At 41.2% G+C, this 19525-nt stretch overlaps 1 protein-coding gene across 2 annotated transcripts in view; it reads right to left on the minus strand.

Moving 5' to 3' along the window:
* Positions 1-538: 538 nt before the first annotated feature.
* Positions 539-19525, minus strand: part of dbpa (D site albumin promoter binding protein a) — a 41225-nt gene continuing 22238 nt past the window's right edge. For both annotated transcript variants that reach the window (XM_075449178.1, XM_075449179.1), the window contains exons 4-5: positions 7473-7726; positions 539-5031 (exon numbers count right to left, since the gene is read on the minus strand). In XM_075449178.1, the coding sequence (XP_075305293.1) occupies positions 4819-5031; positions 7473-7726 (467 nt within the window). In that variant the 3' untranslated portion in view covers positions 539-4818. The remainder of the gene's footprint in view (positions 5032-7472; positions 7727-19525) is intronic.

A 19525-nucleotide genomic window follows, 5' to 3' on the forward strand; every position in this document is an offset into this window, starting at 1 on the left:
AGATGATTAGTCCACATTTGGTGCCTGAGTGAGTATCCCCCGCAGCCGGTTGGTGTATTTGGGAATGAGTCTAAAATACATAAATAATAAAAGATTTTGGACAGCGATTGAAGCCCCTGTGGCAAGCCTGGTCTTTCTTCAAATGCATTGCATACTGCAGCTTCAGCAGGACACACTGGGTACCTATTAGTAGAGTTTACAACCTTCAAGGTTAACAGGAAAGGGCATATTTTAAGCCATTCTTTCTCACCCTGACAGTGTTTTTGGAGGCTTGGCAGCAACTAAGCAGGAGTGAAAGTGGAAAAAAACAACAGTCACTAATATAAAACTAAGTGAAAACCGCTGGTTTCACATGGGGATCTCAATTAAGAAAGCATTTTGGACTTATACCACCAACTCCTTACACGGACCTGCTCACAAGGCCGATGTCTGGACGATGGCACCATAGAACATCAGTGCTTGCAGAAATGAGACTGTGTGGCTTTATCACAAAATAACGATTGGTTTGAACTTTTTGTGAGATTTCTTGTCAAGAAGAACCATTGTTACATTTTTATTATATACATTTTCCACCACAAAAACATACATTTTCAGTTTCTGGTATTATTATTTTTTTTTTACATTTAAATTTGACATTTCTTTCATTTTTTTGGCACCTCTTCGTGGCCACAGATGTTATCTCGAACAGTAAGTGTGGTGGTTGAAAATGGTTTGCGTTCACACTTTATAATGACACAGCAAGACACCAGAAAAGCTTCCTCAGTGAATAAAGATTAGCTTTTATTGGTGTTTGGCGGGGGGGGGGGGAAGAGATCACATATGCCATCATCCCTCTGTGGACAGCACACAATACTGAGTAGAGTTGCGCTCATGGGATTTGTAGTTCATAACAGTCACAACAAGGAGAAGTTAGCTGAGAATCCACAAAGTTGAAGAAGAAATAACAAAGCTTGTGTACATTATTCTTAATCATTATTACTGTTGTCATTATGACCCGCAATGCCGTTTTACTTCACAGCAGCAAACTGTCACTGCCACCATGTGGGCTGAAAACGCCCGCCAGAAGATTTAAAATACGCTCAACAGCACAATTACATAGAAAAATAGCACTGTCAAAAAGTTTCTGAAACATGTGTGAAGAAATTGCAAAAATCCCAGATATCATAAGAAAGCACATAACTTTGTTCTTCCATTGACTCGTGGAAGTGTTAGAAGCTCTGAGGCTTATCTTACAGGGGTTCAAATTCCAAAAGTTTGTGTCTTAGGCTCGAACAAATTCCCCCAAAGAAAACAAAGAAATCAAATGAAAACTGGTTCAGGGAATAAATGGGAAGTTATGTGAGAATCGATTCACAGCTTCCACTGAACGAAACCACTGAAAAGAACTTTAACTACATGGAAAAGCGAAATACTTGGAACAGTAACTGTATAGCAAGAAAAAAAAAAAAGGTGTAGTTGCCATCTAAAGAAAGAAAAAACAGTTCCATGTAACTATCCACTAAACTCCTCCCCCTTTCAGTAGCTGTCCAGTCATTTGACTGATAAACTAAAACAGGATGCTTCAGCTTTTAAAAGTTTGTAGATGTCACAAAATTCAAAACACAACGGCAAAGGTAACCCAAGCCCTGATCAAGATTGTGTTCAATTCTGGGAGATTTAACTGGCCTCTCGTAAATGGCTACCATGCTAAATATCAATTAGCATGGAGGCAATATCAGTCTGAAGCTGGAAAAAGAGTGTAAGGAGTCTAATATCAGGGAAGGAACCTCACTGAATCTTTGAATTCCTGTCGCCATGGTAAGCTGTATGCATGGAGAGACAGGCTAAAAGTAAATCTTAAAATGGAGTTGAAGCAACGTCACCCATCTGTCTATTGCCTTTGTAGGTTTTCTGGAGCCATAAGTGACCATATTTGGGCAGAAAGATAGAGCTGGAGATTCGGAAAAGTGAAATAATTTCCACAAGGACCAGAGGGAGTGAATCTTATGACATCATGAGAGAAGTTAACACCTTTTGAATGAGAGTCTACAGCCGGGGATATTTTGGAGTCAGCACCTTGTGTCCATAATTGGTGCTGAACTTTCAGCATCAGCCTTGTGCCTGACGAGATCACTACGTCCACGGAGGTGCTTCTCAAAGTCAAGGATGTTCCCTGGTAGGATGGGTCTTTCCAGGTCATGCTAAGAAGCTACGGAAACATGCTATGGAAGCATCCTAACAGGTGGGAATAGGTCATGGCAACAGTCCCACCCTCATTTAGACCCTACACACAACAGCAAAAAACTCTAACATGGCTGCTAAATTGCTATTAGCTGACAACCTGACAGCTATTTACATGACTATTTTTACTTTGTAGTCATTTGCTTCAACACATTACAATGCTAATAACTTTAAGGGGGCAGCAAACACGATGAAAGCAAACAAAAAACTCAAAAACATATCGTGTCGTTGTTGATTCGTGAATAGGGACGGTAGGTGCTTTGAGAACATCAAGTATTTACAGAAGCGTCCTTGTAATTTCACTGAATGAAGCCCTTCACAGGATCCTGGACATCGGAACAGTTTTTCGACAAGATTTCATGACATGGCATCCTAGAAACCCATCCATTAGGGATCCTTTGACCCTGAGAAGCACCTTATAACTGGAGCTCTACAAAGAGGCTTAGGCACAGTAACTCAGGGGGGGCGGAGCTTAGTAAAACAGTCCATTGGTCTGTGGAGAAAGTTCTTTGTCCCATTCTGGTGAGCTAGTACAAAAAAAAACCCCACAAAAATAACAAAAGAGGAAAGGTAAAATACAACTCCCCTTTAACAAAATCAAACCACAAATTCTGGAATAGGATCAAAGATTTTCGAGTGTGTGTGTAACTTTTTTTTATTGGCATTATTGTGCATATTTAATACCTCAGACAAAAACACCTGAGAGAAAACTGACAAAATGATTTCAACGGGTTCTTCTGTAATATATTCAATTATGTATGTTACAACTATAATCACATATTTCAAGCATATATCGTTTACACAGTTATATATATATATATCTAGTGAGAGAATACTTTAATAGTCAATAGTACAGTTGTATGGTACAGTAGCAGTAGGGTGCATTTCTCTTTCTCATTAGGTAAAGTTTGAAGGAGAGGTATAGACGAGTGTTTGTGTGTAAATCTATATATGATTTATTAATACAATATGCAATAAAAGAAAGGAAAAATAAACTAAAAAAGGAATAAAAGACAAAGAAAGGGTATAGGCAGTTGAGTTCTGTGTTTGAGGTGTGTGTGTTTGCATATGTGTAAATAGGATTTTTGTCCGTTTGTGAGAGTGTTTGAGTGTCAGGTAGAGGATCAGATTGGATCAGCACCAATAGAAGTCCATAACAACATCAACATCAACAATAAGGGTTAAAACCATGGAGCGGACCGTCTATGTCTGTGTGTTTGTGTCTGCATGCTGAAGGTTTGAGTCACTGTTCGATCTGGGCACATCAACCCTAAACCAGTTAGTGGAGACATTTTTGCACTTCCTGGACCTGATCGAGGAGTAAATAGAGAGTAAATGTGAGCACGACGCAGTCACCAAATTTAATGCAAACCTGCCAGCGAAATGCTGCTCCATTTTTTTTTTTCACTCTAAAACATCTGCTCATATCCAGCTGTTCTCATGGCTGATTACTCCCTGTTTTTCTCTCCTTTTCTCTTTAGCCTTCGAAAATAAAAAGCCCTGCAAATAGTTAAAGTCAGACAAGGAATCAAATAGAAGATTACTCAAGTGCTTAATCGAGCTCACAAGGAAATCAAACAAACACAAACTCTTTTTTTTTTAGACTATACAGTTTTTGTTTCTTCCTCCTAAAGCCCCTCAACTCCCTTCAACACAGTAAACAATCGTTACGAAGATACCTCGCCTTATCTCGCACTGTGTGAAATACCTGATTCAACCATGATACATTCTCTGTTACACCTCCACCTCTGACTCACCAGCTCTGTAACATTGAAAATAGATTGTTTTTAGCATTAAACAGCTAAGAGAAAAAGCGCTTTATGTGGCCCCGTGACTGTCCAGCTAATAGCCCCTCCCCACCCATATATAAAATATACAAAAGATTATTTCCAAAATCCTCCTCCTTATTATCTCTGCAAATAGAAAAATATACAATAATCCTTTGTCAAAATCTCTTTGCATTATGGATGAAAACCCTGCCTCCACCTCTTCCTCCTCCTCCTCCTCCTCCTCTTTGCTGGACCAGTCTTGCCTTCCTGCCAAGTTCAAAAATATACATGTTTTTGTCCTATTTATAGAAAAAAAATTACACACCTGACCTCTCCTGGCTTGTGTCCATTGCCTTGAGCTTAAAAAGTGAGATCTCACTGGTATATTGTGAATTCAACACCCTGTTTGAACTGGCCAGAGCAGCGGCCGGAAACGCACTACCTGCAAAAACGCCGTGCAACATCGGGGCGTAAGCAACAGCACCGACGGTGACGGAAGCTGCCGAGGGGTCGCAAGGTGATGAAACAGTACGGTGTGTGGATTCAGCAAGGTAGCATGTACAAAAAGAGTCCAACTGGGAAAACATGGCTTCACTGTGCTCTCCTGACATGACATCCTGAAGCACAGCGAGCACACTAAAACACTCCGAACACACTTGTCGTGTTTGCACCCGGTGTCACACAGCGCTTCCTGCAGATCTACTCCAGCCTTCCCCCTCGCCACTTCAACTAAAGTGCTGCTGTTGTTGGGTTGCCTTGTACCCTTTTCTCTTCTCCTTTTCCCCACCCGCCCCTTCCTGCTTCATCTTCTCCCGTCTCCTCCGCCTCACTAGTCTCCGTGCCGACTCTCGAACTTGTTGATGACGTTCCTGCAGCGGCCCAACTCTTTCCTCATGTCAGCCACCTCCTGGCGAAGGGCGGCGTTCTCCCGCTCCAGGAAGGCAGCACGCACCGAGATCTGGTTCTCCTTCAGCCGCCGGGCGTCCCGCGAGCGCTTCGCCGCCTCGTTGTTCTTGACACGCCGGTTCCAGTACTTTTCATCCTGTTATCAGCGGCGGTGTGGTATGTTGGGGTGTGTGGGAGAGAAAGGTGAGGGGAGGAGAGACACACAGAAGGGGGGAGAAAACCGGATGAGAGGGGTCAGTTATGTGAAGAGTGACAGGATGGTAAGAAATAAAAAAGAGGTGACAACAGCTGATGAGTCACAACTACGGAACACCAAAAGAGCACGACAGTTTGCTTGAAGAATCTTTATATTCTTTTATGTATTTTTAATGCTTCTTCCACTCCCTGCTGCAATGCTTTTATTTTATGTAAAGCACTTTGAATTGTTTTGTACATGAAATGTGCTATACAAATAAATTTGATTTGATTTGATTTGATTTGATTTGATTTGAATGTGGCAGCCACAACACAAAAATCCCGAAGTCTCCCATTTTTATACCGTGGCCATATAAATAATATACACCTGGCGAGATGGTGCCTTAAAAACGTAACACAGGAGTTGATGTATACATTTGGGTCAGTTAAAATCTATTTTTTATACCCAATGAATCAAATTCAGGGTCGTTATAGGGCTGGAGCCTATCCCAGCTGTCATTGGGCGAGAGGCAGAGCACACCCTGGAAGGCCCGATAATGCAACCCAGAAAGGGCAGCAATTTTATCATTTTTAAACGTCAATTGTGAAAATTGAGCTACGTTTTGCATTGTGGACCAGCATTACTATGACATGAGCGAGAAAGAATTTCACTTCTAAGTTTGAATCTCAACAGATCATTACTGTGTGAATATTTATGTTTCCATATCTTTGAAAGCCCCGTTGAGCACTTAAAAAGGTGAAAAACACACAGGCTGCATGGACACACAGGTCCTGCACATCAGCTAAACATCAGCTAAACTGGATAAAGTTCATCTCAGAAAGTGGAGCAAGGAAATCTATGAGATGGAAAACAGTAATAGTGATTCATCGTATCAATAAACCCAATGAAAATAGCTCCTCCCTAATCCAGCTGTACCACCCAGGCTCGCTGAGCTGCTCGGCTGAACGTATAAACACGCCCTGCAGCCACATGAAAGCCTGCAGCATAAATTTGTTTTGGAGAGCATTAAAAAAAGATCAAATGAGATGAAAACTAGAAACAATTACAACTTTTGGACGCACAGCGATATATCTATCTGAAAGATTTATGCTGCGAGGCTCCACTTGATTCATTTTCTCAGTGATTTGTCTACGTCTGGTTAACATTAGCGTCATTCTGCAGTTAAACTGAGAAAAATAAGCGTCTTTAAAAGGAATTCTTGGGGTATTTATAACATAAAAATCAATTTTGTGGTTGAAACAGTTTTTTTTTATTTGTTTGTCTGTTTGTTTGCAGGATTTTATAAAAAAGTTGGTGTGAATATGTCACGTAATGTGGGGCATCGGTCAGCCGTGGTGGAGGTCTGCACACTTCATGTTAAAGTAATAACGTGATTCATGTTGTGATTCTGGAATATTTTTGTCCTCTAATCAGAGCCAGATTTTTTTTCAACTTCAGTGCAGTGTTGATACAGCACACAGAGCAGCTCAGAAGATCCCAGCTTCATCTTTGCTGCGGCCAAAAAAAAAAAATCATTTTTCCAAAGCTGCGTACAAATGATTTATATAGAGCCGACGTCGACCAAGCGCAGCAAGGTGAGCGCCTTCATCTCTCCATAAATTATAAACGCCTCAGGAGCTGCAGCTGCTCTGCACCGAACTGTGAAAGCATGAGCCATTGATCACAGCTTTTTCTATTGTGCAATGAGCTGAGTACAAAATATTTTAGGGCTCTCGTCAGGAGGCATCAATACCAGTGGGCGTCACGCTCCTTAAGTTTTTTCCACATCAGCACGGGAGCTGTCAAAGAGCCGTGGCCTTTATAATGATGAAGTTCAGGACTGAGAGCTAAACTGGGCTCCTGCAGCCTCTGTTTGAACTGGATACCCGAGGAAAACGTGAACTCTGCTGAGCTGCCAGTGAGTCTGTGTAGTTTTTATCTTTAGACACATTTCAAACAAATGTCCTTAACTGGTCTGCTGCCTTTTTTTTTTTCCATCTTTTTAAGTCAATGCCTACCTCGAGATCGTTTCTTCATCTTAGTGTTTAAAGTTTTGAGCCAAATCTGTGGAGATATTTTACTCTCGAAAACAAATTAAACCGTCAGCTCTCAGAATACTTTAAGGGAAAATTCCTTTAGGGAACCTCCAGAAACAAGGGAGGACGGGAGAAAAGCAGATGGAAAACAGAACCGACTTTAGGAACAAAATGTAAGTTTAAAGACTACAGATTACAGATTAAATTGACTCCAGTTAATGCTTCTAAAAGCTTTTGAACATTTTCCCTGCCTTTTTTATTTTACTTGATGACCATTGAGCACGTCTGTATCCATACTTTCCCAAAGCAGCTTGAAGAAAATGCAGCAAACAGCAAATCAGAAATGGATCGTGGGAGATGTAGTACCTTCTGCTCATCGGGCACCAGCATCTTGCGGGCCTTCTTGATCATCGGCTGAGGTTTCAGCTCCTCGTCTGAGAAGCGATGCCGCCGCGGGTCGAACGCCTCCTGTCCCGGCACGCTGGACAGCGCCAGGTCTGCCGGGTCGGGGTCAAAGTTCACCATGATGTCACTGCTGCCGTTGGCAGCTGCTGGAGGCCCGGGGGGCCCCGGAGGGCAGGTGGAGGAAGGTAATGGGTCCTGAGGCACTGCCTGCCCACCTGAGGGGACAGCAAGAGAGAAAAATGCTCATTTTCAGATTCAAAGGGATGAAACTCAAATGACAAAATGCTGCGTGTTGTGTTCTTCCACCAAAACAAAGTGCTTCAGTGTTAAAGTTCTCAAGTATTCAAAAAGAATTGCACTGAAGGTGAGAAAGAAAAGGTCTCCACCTGCTCTCCACCATTTAAAACCAAAAACTATTACAACTGTTAGTAATTCAGTCCTCCTGGTTTGGTCCTTAACTCTATTACTCTATTACACTGACACTACCTGAGCTCCATCTCATGGAAAAGACTCAAACTGTTGTTGTTTGACAGCCTTTTCCTCTCAACCCTCAACAGTTATCTAGTTAATTAGGTCTACTGTTGTCATTTACACTGAGGATGTTGTGGGGACATGTCACACTGAAAAGGATCAACCAATGCAAAGAGAGAGAAGATATAGCAGAAACAAATGTGTAAAATCATGTTGTTTGATGGAAGTTTGTGACGGTTCATTTATGGCAGTTATACGTAAAAGCTGCACACGAATGAACAGAACAGAGAGACGAGAAAGAGAGAAATCTCGTTCATCATCTATATGCCTCCACTGAAGCTTAATCTGCTTCACACTCCATTCAGATGCAATAAACACAGACTCAGCAGCTTAATTACTCGTTTGGCCGTCCACTCGTCAACATCTAGTTTTAGTTTTATCTGCAGATTAGAGCCCATCTGCTTTCGCTGAGGACGGTCACATGTCGGAGGGCAACGGCAGAGCTGAAAGCCAACAAACTGAACATGCAGTCCCAACTGAGAACAGATCAAATCCAACAGCAGAGATGAGCCCTGAACATGAATAAAACCTCAAAATAATATTGTTACTGTGTATTGTTCTGGACTTTAATCCTCTCTATAGTCTGTGTGCATTAGCTAGTCATTTTCCTCACTTTTGATCCCAGTAGACCCAACTTTCACAGCAAAGAATATCAAATATGTTAATTTTTTTCTACTTTTATTAAATTTCAGGTCAAAATATAAGTTAAATATTAAAACAAATTGGTTTTTTTAATACTTTTTATTTAATTGTCATCATTATTAATTCTAATTCTAATCAAACTTTATATATTTATCTAATCCTAATCCACAAGTTTCATGGCACATTTTGTTTGAACACGTCACAAATACAACAAAGTGGAGATCAGATATAGAAATAAATTAGAAAAAGGTGACGAGGTTATTATTCAAATAGTGTTTAACCTGCTTTAACAAGTTCCTAATGCAACATTCCTTAATTCTTTATTTTTCAAAAACCCAATTTATTCTTTTTGGTCCCCAAGCTATAAAATACCAAAATAATACGATAATTTGTTTAAGATTCAATACTGTAAAGCACATTGTAACTAATCATTTGAAATCTACTAATTTACAATACATAAAGGTTCCATTGATTTATACTTTTACAAGAGGTCTGAGCTGCATTTCTTCTTAGAAGACCTGCTTTACAAGGTCCCAAAATCAAAACAATTACAAATTATTCGCTGTTTTCGGTGTTTAAATCACATGTGAAACTCTTCAGCCTCAGTGTTTGCTGCTGAAACCCTTTGGAGTCCAAAGGCTGCAGAGTCACATGTCCCGCACAATGTCTCCCATGGTTCATCCAGGGAGCGTTGAGCCTGGAATGAGGCCCACAGAAATGAGTTGACCATAAAGAGGATTACCCTACAGGCCATAGACAACATGTTCAAATTCATTTCTTAATGGGGATGGAGGGGAAATGGAGGGAGTTTTCCCATTAATTCTACCCACTTCAGTTTTCTTATACACATGTATTTACAAAGTGTAATCCCTTATATTTGCCTTGCATCTTTACAAAAAAAACCAGCACCATTTTTCTGCTTTTTTCCCCTGAAGCAGTTGCAGTGACACAGATTAACCACCATGTGTCAGTACTGAGCCAGAAACACTGAGCAGAGCTCACATCAGACTGGATTTACCACAAGCAGGAAAGAGCAGCTTTTCCCTTAACCCTTTGTGGTGAGCAACATTTTTTTTCCTTTAACTCTGTTTTTGTCACAGGGTACAGATGCAGAATAATCTAATCCGATCAGTTAAAATGCACGGACTACCGTGGTGTGATATTTTCAACATTTGTTGCAATGATGAATGCTGAAATCCATGTTCAGTGTTGAAATAACATAATATGAGCATCAAAATACCAAGAATCAAAGGAGTGAGAAAAGCGTAATCCTTCCCTGCATCCTCGCAGTAAATCATGTGCCAGTGGAAGTGGAATTCTTCCATGAAGCTTTCACCCTGCAGCTAATTCTGCACTACCACTGCTTTGCTTTTCTGAATGTAACATGATGGAGGCAAGAATAGAAAGTCCACTCTCAGCCAAATCCCTGCACCAGCTGGTTATCGTGACACTTTGTTCCCATTTCATATAAGTAAGCGGACCATTTTTTTTCTTTAATCGTCAAAGTGTCTCCTCCTTGGAAAAGACATCAAAATGTTATTTGAGCAATCGTCCGGTAACAACAAGACATGCATTGCGGCAGCATTTGTACAGTTCACTTCAGAGCCCCGGGCTTTGTGACACAGCTTATAAATAGCTGCAAAGTGTTCGACCAACGTCTCTGAGAATAAAAAACATACTAACGTACTCCTCCTCGTTTTGTAAAATCATAAAAACAAAGCAGAACCACTTCAGCTATCAGGGGCCTTTCAAAGCGTTTTTTGTAAATCTAGAAATGTCAGTCTGAGCAGCTCAACAGACGCTGATTTGCTACTCGCCCGCTGCTGTGCGCTGTCAGTCATTTTATTATGAACATCAACCACAATACCGCAGCAAAATCCTCCACAGGCTCTGAGAATTTAGACTGACGCTGCATGACAGGCAGGGGGTGGGACGTTTGAGGTGAACCAAGCGGGCGAAAAACACCCCCGTGTTCCCCACAAAATCCAGCTGAAAACACTTTACTCACCGAGTAGATGTGTAAACTTTGTGAATGGTGGTGGTTTTCTGATTTAAACTCACGCTGAACTCTGAGATAAGATGGCTGTTTGGGGTTTTTTTTCTGCTTCCCTGATTACGAGTCCCTTAAGGAGCAAAATAAACTGACATCTGCCGACACTTTTATGCCAAAGCAGATTTATACACCATCGTATTTAGTTGTTTTAATCAATACAAAGCACATTTTTTTTCTAATTGAGGAGTTTTGTGACATGCATGCATCACGTTGCTCTGTTCTCTACAGCTATTATCCTTTATAGCTGGTCCTGTTTGCTCTAAGCTTGAGTGGAAAAGTTGACTTTGTGTATGCGGTTATTGTTGCTTTTCAGTGCCCAGTTGCGATCAATCCAGGGCTTGTAAACAAAAGTCACATGGACCCAAAAATATACTGGTGTGTCTGCTGTGCAGAGTTCTGGCGACCTCTCATCCTGCACATTTGGAACGAGGGGACAAAACTTTATCAAGATCAATTTTCTCTTGAAATGGGTTTCAATTTCCAGGCATCATGGTGTTGTTATCCGTTGCCACTGCTGTTGTCTTCAAAATAAAAGCAAAGAAGCACTGAGCGTCCATCTGATGTTGCCCTTAAAGACTAAACTCAAATGTTAAATCTGTTTCAGGTAAGAAGACAGAGAAAATATAAATAAAAACCATATGAGAGGATAAACCAAACCCTCTGCTTTTATTGTGCATTTTATTAGAGTAAAATGATGATGTTACATGCCCGTCACTCAAGTCTCGAGAGGTAAAAGCACACATTGGTTGCAACAGCTCATAGCTGGATAAAATCACTGTGAAAGTCAGCATCTGAACATACTTCTGTTTGCTTGATGCATTGCAAACACACTCTCACAGTCTGCAGTGTGGACTGCTCTTGGTTGAAAGTTCTGCTTTGTGATGGAGTTATGGAGTTTGTGATCAGTTAAGAGTTATGAGAAAGACTGTCAAGTCCAGCTGTTGTTCTTACTTTTTAGCTACACTTATTTGCTTTCTATCGATTTGGTGCTTCATTCTCTTTAATCAATTGTTGTCAACCCTTCCTGACAAAAGCTAGCTTTCAGCCAGTATAGACAAAACATACTCAAATGGATAGCTGAGTACATTACCAGCTAACCAGGTAGGAGGCTAAGGAACCCCTTTGTCAACCTGAAACATTCACAGCTGGACAAAGAACTGCAGTTGTGTTCATACTACAGGATTACTAAGCTTCAATCAGTTTATTGGTCACAATCCCATTTTATGGTTGGGATTAACTGATGTTGGTCTGATATGTAAACTTACCATTTACTTTTTCCAGCACGACACACTAAACAACACAACACAACAACCTTTATAAAAGCACGTCGTCTTGTTCTAATTTACAATCAATTCCTTTTTGGTTTGTGTGTTCTTGTTCAAACTGGACAGCAGCCATATTTGGCAACAAATTCAGGGAATTAAAGTTTATATATAAAAGAAAAACAGATTGTCAACTTGCTGGTGGACATAATGGAACCAAATATTTCCCTCAGTAGTTGGTAGAGACCAGAAAAACATGACAATAAGGAGAGTATTGATTGCAGTATGACTATTATAAGGATCTGATTCTCCTCTGTAACCTATTAAAATAAATAACAGGTTTGGATTTAGGAATGAGCATCTATAACACTTTTATAATTATCTGACCAACCAAGAATCAGAATTGCTAAATAATCATAATCATGAGCCGTGCATATTCCTCCACACTGACACATTACGAAGGGGTCACACCAAAAATCCCCGTTTTTATCCATCCAAGCCTCACGTGGTCCGACTGCAGCGCCATCACATGAAATGTTGCTGATTCCCTGGCAGCTGGTTGGGGCTGATCCCGGATAAGTCTGTCCAAAGACTAGTCCTAATAACAGCCATTTTGGGCAAAAAAAAAATTTAAACTGATCCAAGAACATGGCTCCCGCTGCTATCGGGTAAACAGCCGCCAAATGCGGCCTCGTCTGGCTTCATTTCCTGTCCGAGAGCAGGGGACATTTGGAGTAAGCAGCCGTTGATTCTCTCTCTGCTTTCATTAATTTAGCCGAGATTATGTGTTTCTCTCCTTCTGCCTGTCAACCCTTCATTCTTTATCTCTCTTAGCATGTCCATTGATATAAGTTCAGCTGTAACACATTAAAATGCCCAAAAAATCTGAGTTGAAATGTTCTTCATCCGTCACAGGAACTCTCTCAGGAGCTGAAGAGTTGATCCTCGGATGAAGCATTCGGACACTTACTGGTGATGTACTTTGAAAACATCAGGAACATTTCCTGTCCTTTGTTTGTCAAGGATCTGACATTTTGTTCCGATGTTCACCAGTCATACTGGGAGAAATCAGCTGTCGTGGGCAGAGACGCCCACAGAGGCAGAAAATAGACAGGTTGAGGTTTGAGAGTCAGGTGAGCAACTCTTCCTCTTGACTAATCTCTTGTTTGATCTAACTATACTCTCACGTGATCCACCTACACAACGAGCTGAACATAACAAACTCACAGCTGCTCTCCTGGAGTTCCAGAATTATTTCCAGTATTTTTATAAGAAAACTGAAGTGGGACCAGGTGGAGCAGGTACGACTAAAGCACAGTACTGTGCAAAACTCCTCATCCAGCCCTCATTTCTTTATATTTTGCTGCCAAGCAACCAGACTTTCTTGTAATCTTTCAAAAGATTGTTTTGATCAATAGTTCTCCAGGATATCTGAAGGTCTTTCAGAGTTTTTCTTTGGACATTGACTGCTGTTTCACTCATTTTAGTCCAGTCCTTGAACCTGAATGCGTTTTTTCTTTGTTAAGCCATTTAACTCTAACCTATGAATCATTCGAGTGTAAAAGGGGAACCCAACCCAAGGTTTGGTAATGTATCACTTTGTTCCCAGCAGCCTGTCACAGAGACACATCATTTGTTCCCATTTCTTTAGCTGCATCTATGAAAAACAGCTAAGATAACACAGTCTGACAGACAGAAAACGTGGCATATCTCAGCATGGTGTTCAGAGTGTCCTTAAAACATTTGAGGAAACTGGACAAGTGGAGGACAAAAGAAGAAGTGTCAGGCCTAAAGAACTATCTACAGCAGATGAACAGGATCTGAAAGTGATGTCCTTAAGAAAGAGGAAAAAATCCAGCAAAGACCTGACACAGGGGCTGAGAGATGCATCTGGACCTTCAGCTGATCCATCTGCTGTTGGCCCAAGCCTCATCAGAAATGGGCTCCATGGAAGGGTGGCTGTCAAGAAGCCGTTCTTAAGGAAGGGAAACAGGGAGAAAAGGCTGAGCTGTGCCAAAGGACACAAGAAGTGGACTGAAAATCAGTGGCAGCAGGTCTGATGGAGGGATGAATCCTCCCCAGAGCCCGGAGCTCAACATTACTGAAGCAGTGTGGGATCATGTTGGCAGAGAACGGAACTAAAGGCAGCCCACATCCAAAGAAGAGCTTTGGGGTGTCCTTCAAGAAGCCTGGAGAACTATTCCTGAAGACTCCTTAAAGAAAGGACAGAAAGCTCGTCTGAGAGGGATCAGGCTGTGTTGGAGGAGAAAGGAGCTCAGAGCAGATATTCACTTTAAAGCTCCTTTTTGCCTTTTAAACTGGATTTACATTAAAGTTTGCACATTTAAAAAAATTGAAATACAATTCTGAAAAGTAATTGTAGCACCTATTTCCTGTGTTCCTGATATATTCTTTATAATACATTAAAGAAATGACTTTTGGATAGTCCTGCACATCATTAGCACCATCGTAACACAGAAGTTTCCCGGTTCAGTCTGGATAAAGACTTTCCTGATTCAGCAGGTTTTTATGTAACACGGCGAAAACAAAGCAATTAACAGGAGAATGGTAATTAAGCTAATTATACAAGGATGGAGGTAACTATTAACTACTTGAATTACTGTAATTGAGCTGATTTTTAGGTACTTCTTCACTTGCTTTTTCTTCCTCAGTGTTTTTTAACTGTAGTAACCTGCACTATTGAACTATTTTTCAGCTACAATTTTTTGTTTTTCATGAAAAAGACAGCTTATCGTCTTTTGTCCTGAAAGAGCATCCTATTAGTTCTCTTTCTCCTTCACTACCACCCATTAAACCATATATTATATATATGATAATATACTATTGTTTTTTACATCTCACACTGGCTGTTTTACACATCAGTTTTCAATCACTGTCAGCGAACCCGGTGCAACGGTTCAAACTGACACACACTAAACGTGATGACTGACGGAACGAGGATCCAAAAGCAAGACACTTGACAGAAAGTTCAACCAACGGAACATGAACCAAAGCAAGTATCAAGTAGAGAAAAAAGTTTCAGGCTAACCTCCAATTCAAGGCTTCTATCGTTCTTTCAGAAATGAATAATGACAAATGAAGACTCGCTCCAAATACAAACACACGACTGGTTGGTGCATAAGACAACTCCCACATGGAGGTATGTTTCTGGTTTTCTTCTCAAAACAATGTGAACAGCATGGCATCGTAATATTCTCATTTGTTTAGTTGAAACAGGCACAAATAAGATGTGAAACTGAAGGGAAAGGCTCCAGCAACAAAAAAAATCTTAATTTAAAAGAAAAATCGGAACTGATTCAGTTGAATAACGGTTTATATGTTGTATGACAATCAGGACAGTAAAGTGAATTCATGTTTTTAACACTGATGCACAACAGCTTCTGCATAGATACTGGTTCATCTCTCAAAACCCAAAGATAGACATCAGGTGCAGCCGCGGCCGCTGTATTTGGGCAGGATGGGCAGAGCCCCGCCTTCCACACCCCAACCTTTCTTTTATAGATAAAATATATATAATTATAAATTATAGATAAAATATTTATTTCAACTTCAATCACAGTGGGAATCGTATTACACCATATTGTGGCTTGTGACGGACTTTGCAAGTGGAATCTGTTTTTATTTTTGCTGAAATATAGCCTACCTCCAGTGTGGCTGCTTAACGTTAGATCTATGGCCACTGGCCAGGGCAGATGCCTGGTCTGCTCTCAGCTAAGCCCGGCCCCGCCGAACTCTCGAGCACATTCTACCAATCAGAATCACTGTAGGCCCCTACGTAGCATAATATCATGTTACATTTAGCGCGCCTGTATAGATGCTATTGGGGCAGGTGTATGATCTGCCCTGGACATGGAAAGGACTCAGAGGGTTTAAGAAATATTACTCCGCCCATCTAGCCAGTGGGAACTTCAGTGCCGCCAAATTCCCCTACAAACTTGTTGGATAAAACGGATAACTATGTCGGATTTGATGAAGGATATTGGCTGTTTAGTCCGGATTCACGTTTGTGGTAGGTAAAGAGTTTACTTTATAGTTGCTATCTTACAAAGTTTAAGTGATTGTGAACGAAGTCTTTGCAAAATGGGAAACTAGGAGTGATTTAATGAAATATCTTAGCTTGATGAGCAAAGCAATGTTGAGACAGTAAACAATGTGTTGACAGCTTCGTACATGTACAGTAGGTTACTTGTCTGCTAGCTTAGGTTGGAGCACTGTGGGTGTGTGTGACATGAAGCATTTTTCGGATAAGGCAAAAAACACGAGTCCAGCAAGGCGCATCTGAATTGTGCCATGAAATTAGCCATGCTAGGTAATGCTTTGCGACAAGTTTCCCTCTAATTGAAACGTAGGCAGTATTAATTCCTTTCACAAACTTTCTCTTCGCTCATTTTCACGTGGCTTTTGTGTTTGTTGTATGGCAGACTTTTTTGCGAGTGCCCCCCCCCCCCCCCCCCCCGCGTATGGTTGCATAGACTATTGGCCTATTGCGTATGCTCCATAAAAGCTTTTGATAACACAGATCATCTGCCCCGCCTATTTTCCAGACCACGAGCCGCTACTGATCAGGTGGCATCACTGAGCATTTAATCCTCAAAAAAAAGAGCCATTTTTCAACAAAAATGGCTGGAAAGCTGCAGTGCTTTCAGAAGCAAAGCGATCCAGGAACAAAGCAGTAGTCAAACATCCACACTTTACTGAAAATTACATAAGGCGAGAGGTAGGAAAAGCTTGCTGTAAGGAACACAGACCAAACCAGGGGCGTATCTGTTCCAGAGGAGTGATGACTGATAGTAAACAGGTGTGGAACCAGACAGCGGCACAATCAACACAACACAAAACAGGTGTGGAGCTAACGCAGAAAGCAAGAATAACAATGAAACCGTCGCATAACTGGTGACGTTTCCTGACTGTTGTTGTCATCTGACATCTTTGTGTTAACTGACTCACTCAGCGCTCGATTTAGCTGTAAAGAAGGACTGAATTGTGATCTCTTTTAATAGAAGTAGAGGCATTAGACTGCGATGGACTGGCGGCCTGTCCAGGGTTTACCCCGCCTCTCGCCCATTGACTGCTGGGATAGGCTCCAGCCCACCCGCGACCCGATCGACGGATTCAGCGGTATAGATAATGGATGGATGGATGGATAGAGGCATTAGAGAACTTGTAGAAGTAGCTTGAGGAACAGTGTAGCGTTAGCAGCATTCAGAGTAGCATCAGCAGTGAGAGCAGCAGCTGTAGCATTAGCACCACAGTCAGGAGTGGTAATCAGATAAAGATGGAGAGCAGCCTTTCATTTCCCATTCTGCCCTTTCTGGAGCTGAACTGTGAGCTCTGCCAGCAGCTGTTTTTTCATTCACAAACACAAGCTGGAAATACAATACAGACGTGCAATGTGATATGGGAAGTGTGTTACGTAAAGAGGGCTCCCCTCCCTTTAACGTAAACATTAAGGCGCTCCTCTTTCTGTCTGCTGCCAACTGGAACTTCAGCATCTGCAACTTCAAGCACATCAGAGCCTCTATTCAAAGGGATTTCATCAGCCAGCGGTGAGGCTAACAGGCATTTTCTGTTGATGTATTTGATTAATGTGTGAAACATTAAAGCGAAAAACAACCACTACAATTTCAAAGAATTGCCAAAAAGACAGCAAAACCATCAACTCGCATTGAGAAACTATAAATCATTTACACACAGTGCTTTAACTTTATTGTGTTTATAGTGTTTCAAGGAGAAAAATATATTTTAGAATAACAATGATCAGATAATCAAGACAAAATGCAGCAGAAACTAGTTTAATAAATGAATAAACCTCTGTTTTTTAAGAAAAAATGGCACATTTTTGCTGTTTCCTGCTTCTAAAATGTGAGGAATCAGTGCTCGTCTTTATTGTAATCCACTTCTGTCACCATTATGGATCTTTATTATTAAATTCTAATTGATTGAAAGAATTTAAAGAATTGGAAGACAAACACCAAAACCTGCGCGGATACATTTTTAAACAATTTATTTTTGTAAATTTCTATGAAAAATAGAAAAGAAAATCTGGTTTACTTCTAATTTCACACGAGCACCTGGTAAATTCAGTCAGATTAAGATATAACCGTATGTCTCAGTTTACAGAATCTCTCACATCTGGTTTCTGTCTCAATGTAATCTCTCTTGTCAGAGACTGAACACAAACACACACACACACACACACACACACACACACACAGACGTGCACATACACACCCTGGCAGGCTTGGACTCGCTGCTGCACACTCAAACAAACAAGAGCAGGCACGTGCATGTTCACATGAGTGTGCAAAAACACTAGAACACACTATCTCACACACACACACACACACACACACCAGAAACGATTCAGTCCAGGTGACACACCCCAGGAGTGCTGTACCTAATGTCAACACACTCACTGCGAGTTATGTCACAGTATCGTGGAGACTGTAGTGTCCTCCCCCTCCTCCTGTCACTGTCGTCTTTCCAAATCAGCGCTGAGGCTCTGCCAATGGTTAGATCAGATTATCACACACCGACTGGGCCCCTGAGTGCATCACATGACCCGACGTGTGAAAGGACGCCACATGGTGGGGTCGCTGTAACCGTGATGAGCTGCTGTTGATTGAAAGCAGCATCTGTTCTTTGTTCGCGTTTGAGATAAAGAGAGGTTTTTCCGCGCCAAAGCTTCCCTTTTAAAGCAGATACGCTCTGACACGGCTCCCCACAAATGTTGTGCAAAATGCGATAGAAACTAATCCGTCAGAGAGAGCGAGCTGGATAAGTCTGAGATATTCAATTAACAGCTAAATTTAAAGCAATGCGCTCATTTGAATGTTTGGTAAAATACATTTATCAGATATGACTCTGCGTGAATACTCCCCCGCTATGATCAGGGTCAGGAGAAAAATCCCATTATGAGGCACATGTTTCCATGTTTTGCTGGTAGTGACTGTGTCCTCGCTAATGACCAAATACACAATCAGTTGGCATTCTTACGGCACTGTTAAGAATCTTAGAAAATGGAAAAAGAGACTGTCTCCCTGCTGGGTAATGCTAGTTTATTTTCCCTCAGAGCCAGGATTGTTCCCAAGCCTTGACAAAGTCGTTTTAAGCTCCATCCACAAGTCAAACTAAAGTCACCAACCATCAGTCCCATAAAAAGATTCCCTGAGAATGTTAGCTTTCTTCATTTTTAATGCATTTTAAGACCCGTCAGTCTGCCGACGTATGAAAAAGTGATGTTTCTAAGTTGTTTTTGTTGCATACGAGTTGCATATAACAGGCTTCTCCTCTCCCCCGTCCTGTAGGTGGCAGTAATTCAGAAGTATTTATAGGACAACGATAAAGACGCTGGAGAAAATTACACACATGAAAAACTCAAGCCCGCTGCTGTTGATTGTTATTCACTGGTTTGCAAATCAGGTCTCTCTGCGACAGGCAAACAGACGATGAGCAGCATTCAAAACACAAAAACCAACCTTGTGACTCCTTTAGCAGAGAGTCCT

Source organism: Odontesthes bonariensis, chromosome 18 (assembly GCF_027942865.1).
Source record: "Odontesthes bonariensis isolate fOdoBon6 chromosome 18, fOdoBon6.hap1, whole genome shotgun sequence".
Lineage (NCBI taxonomy): Eukaryota > Metazoa > Chordata > Actinopteri > Atheriniformes > Atherinopsidae > Odontesthes > Odontesthes bonariensis.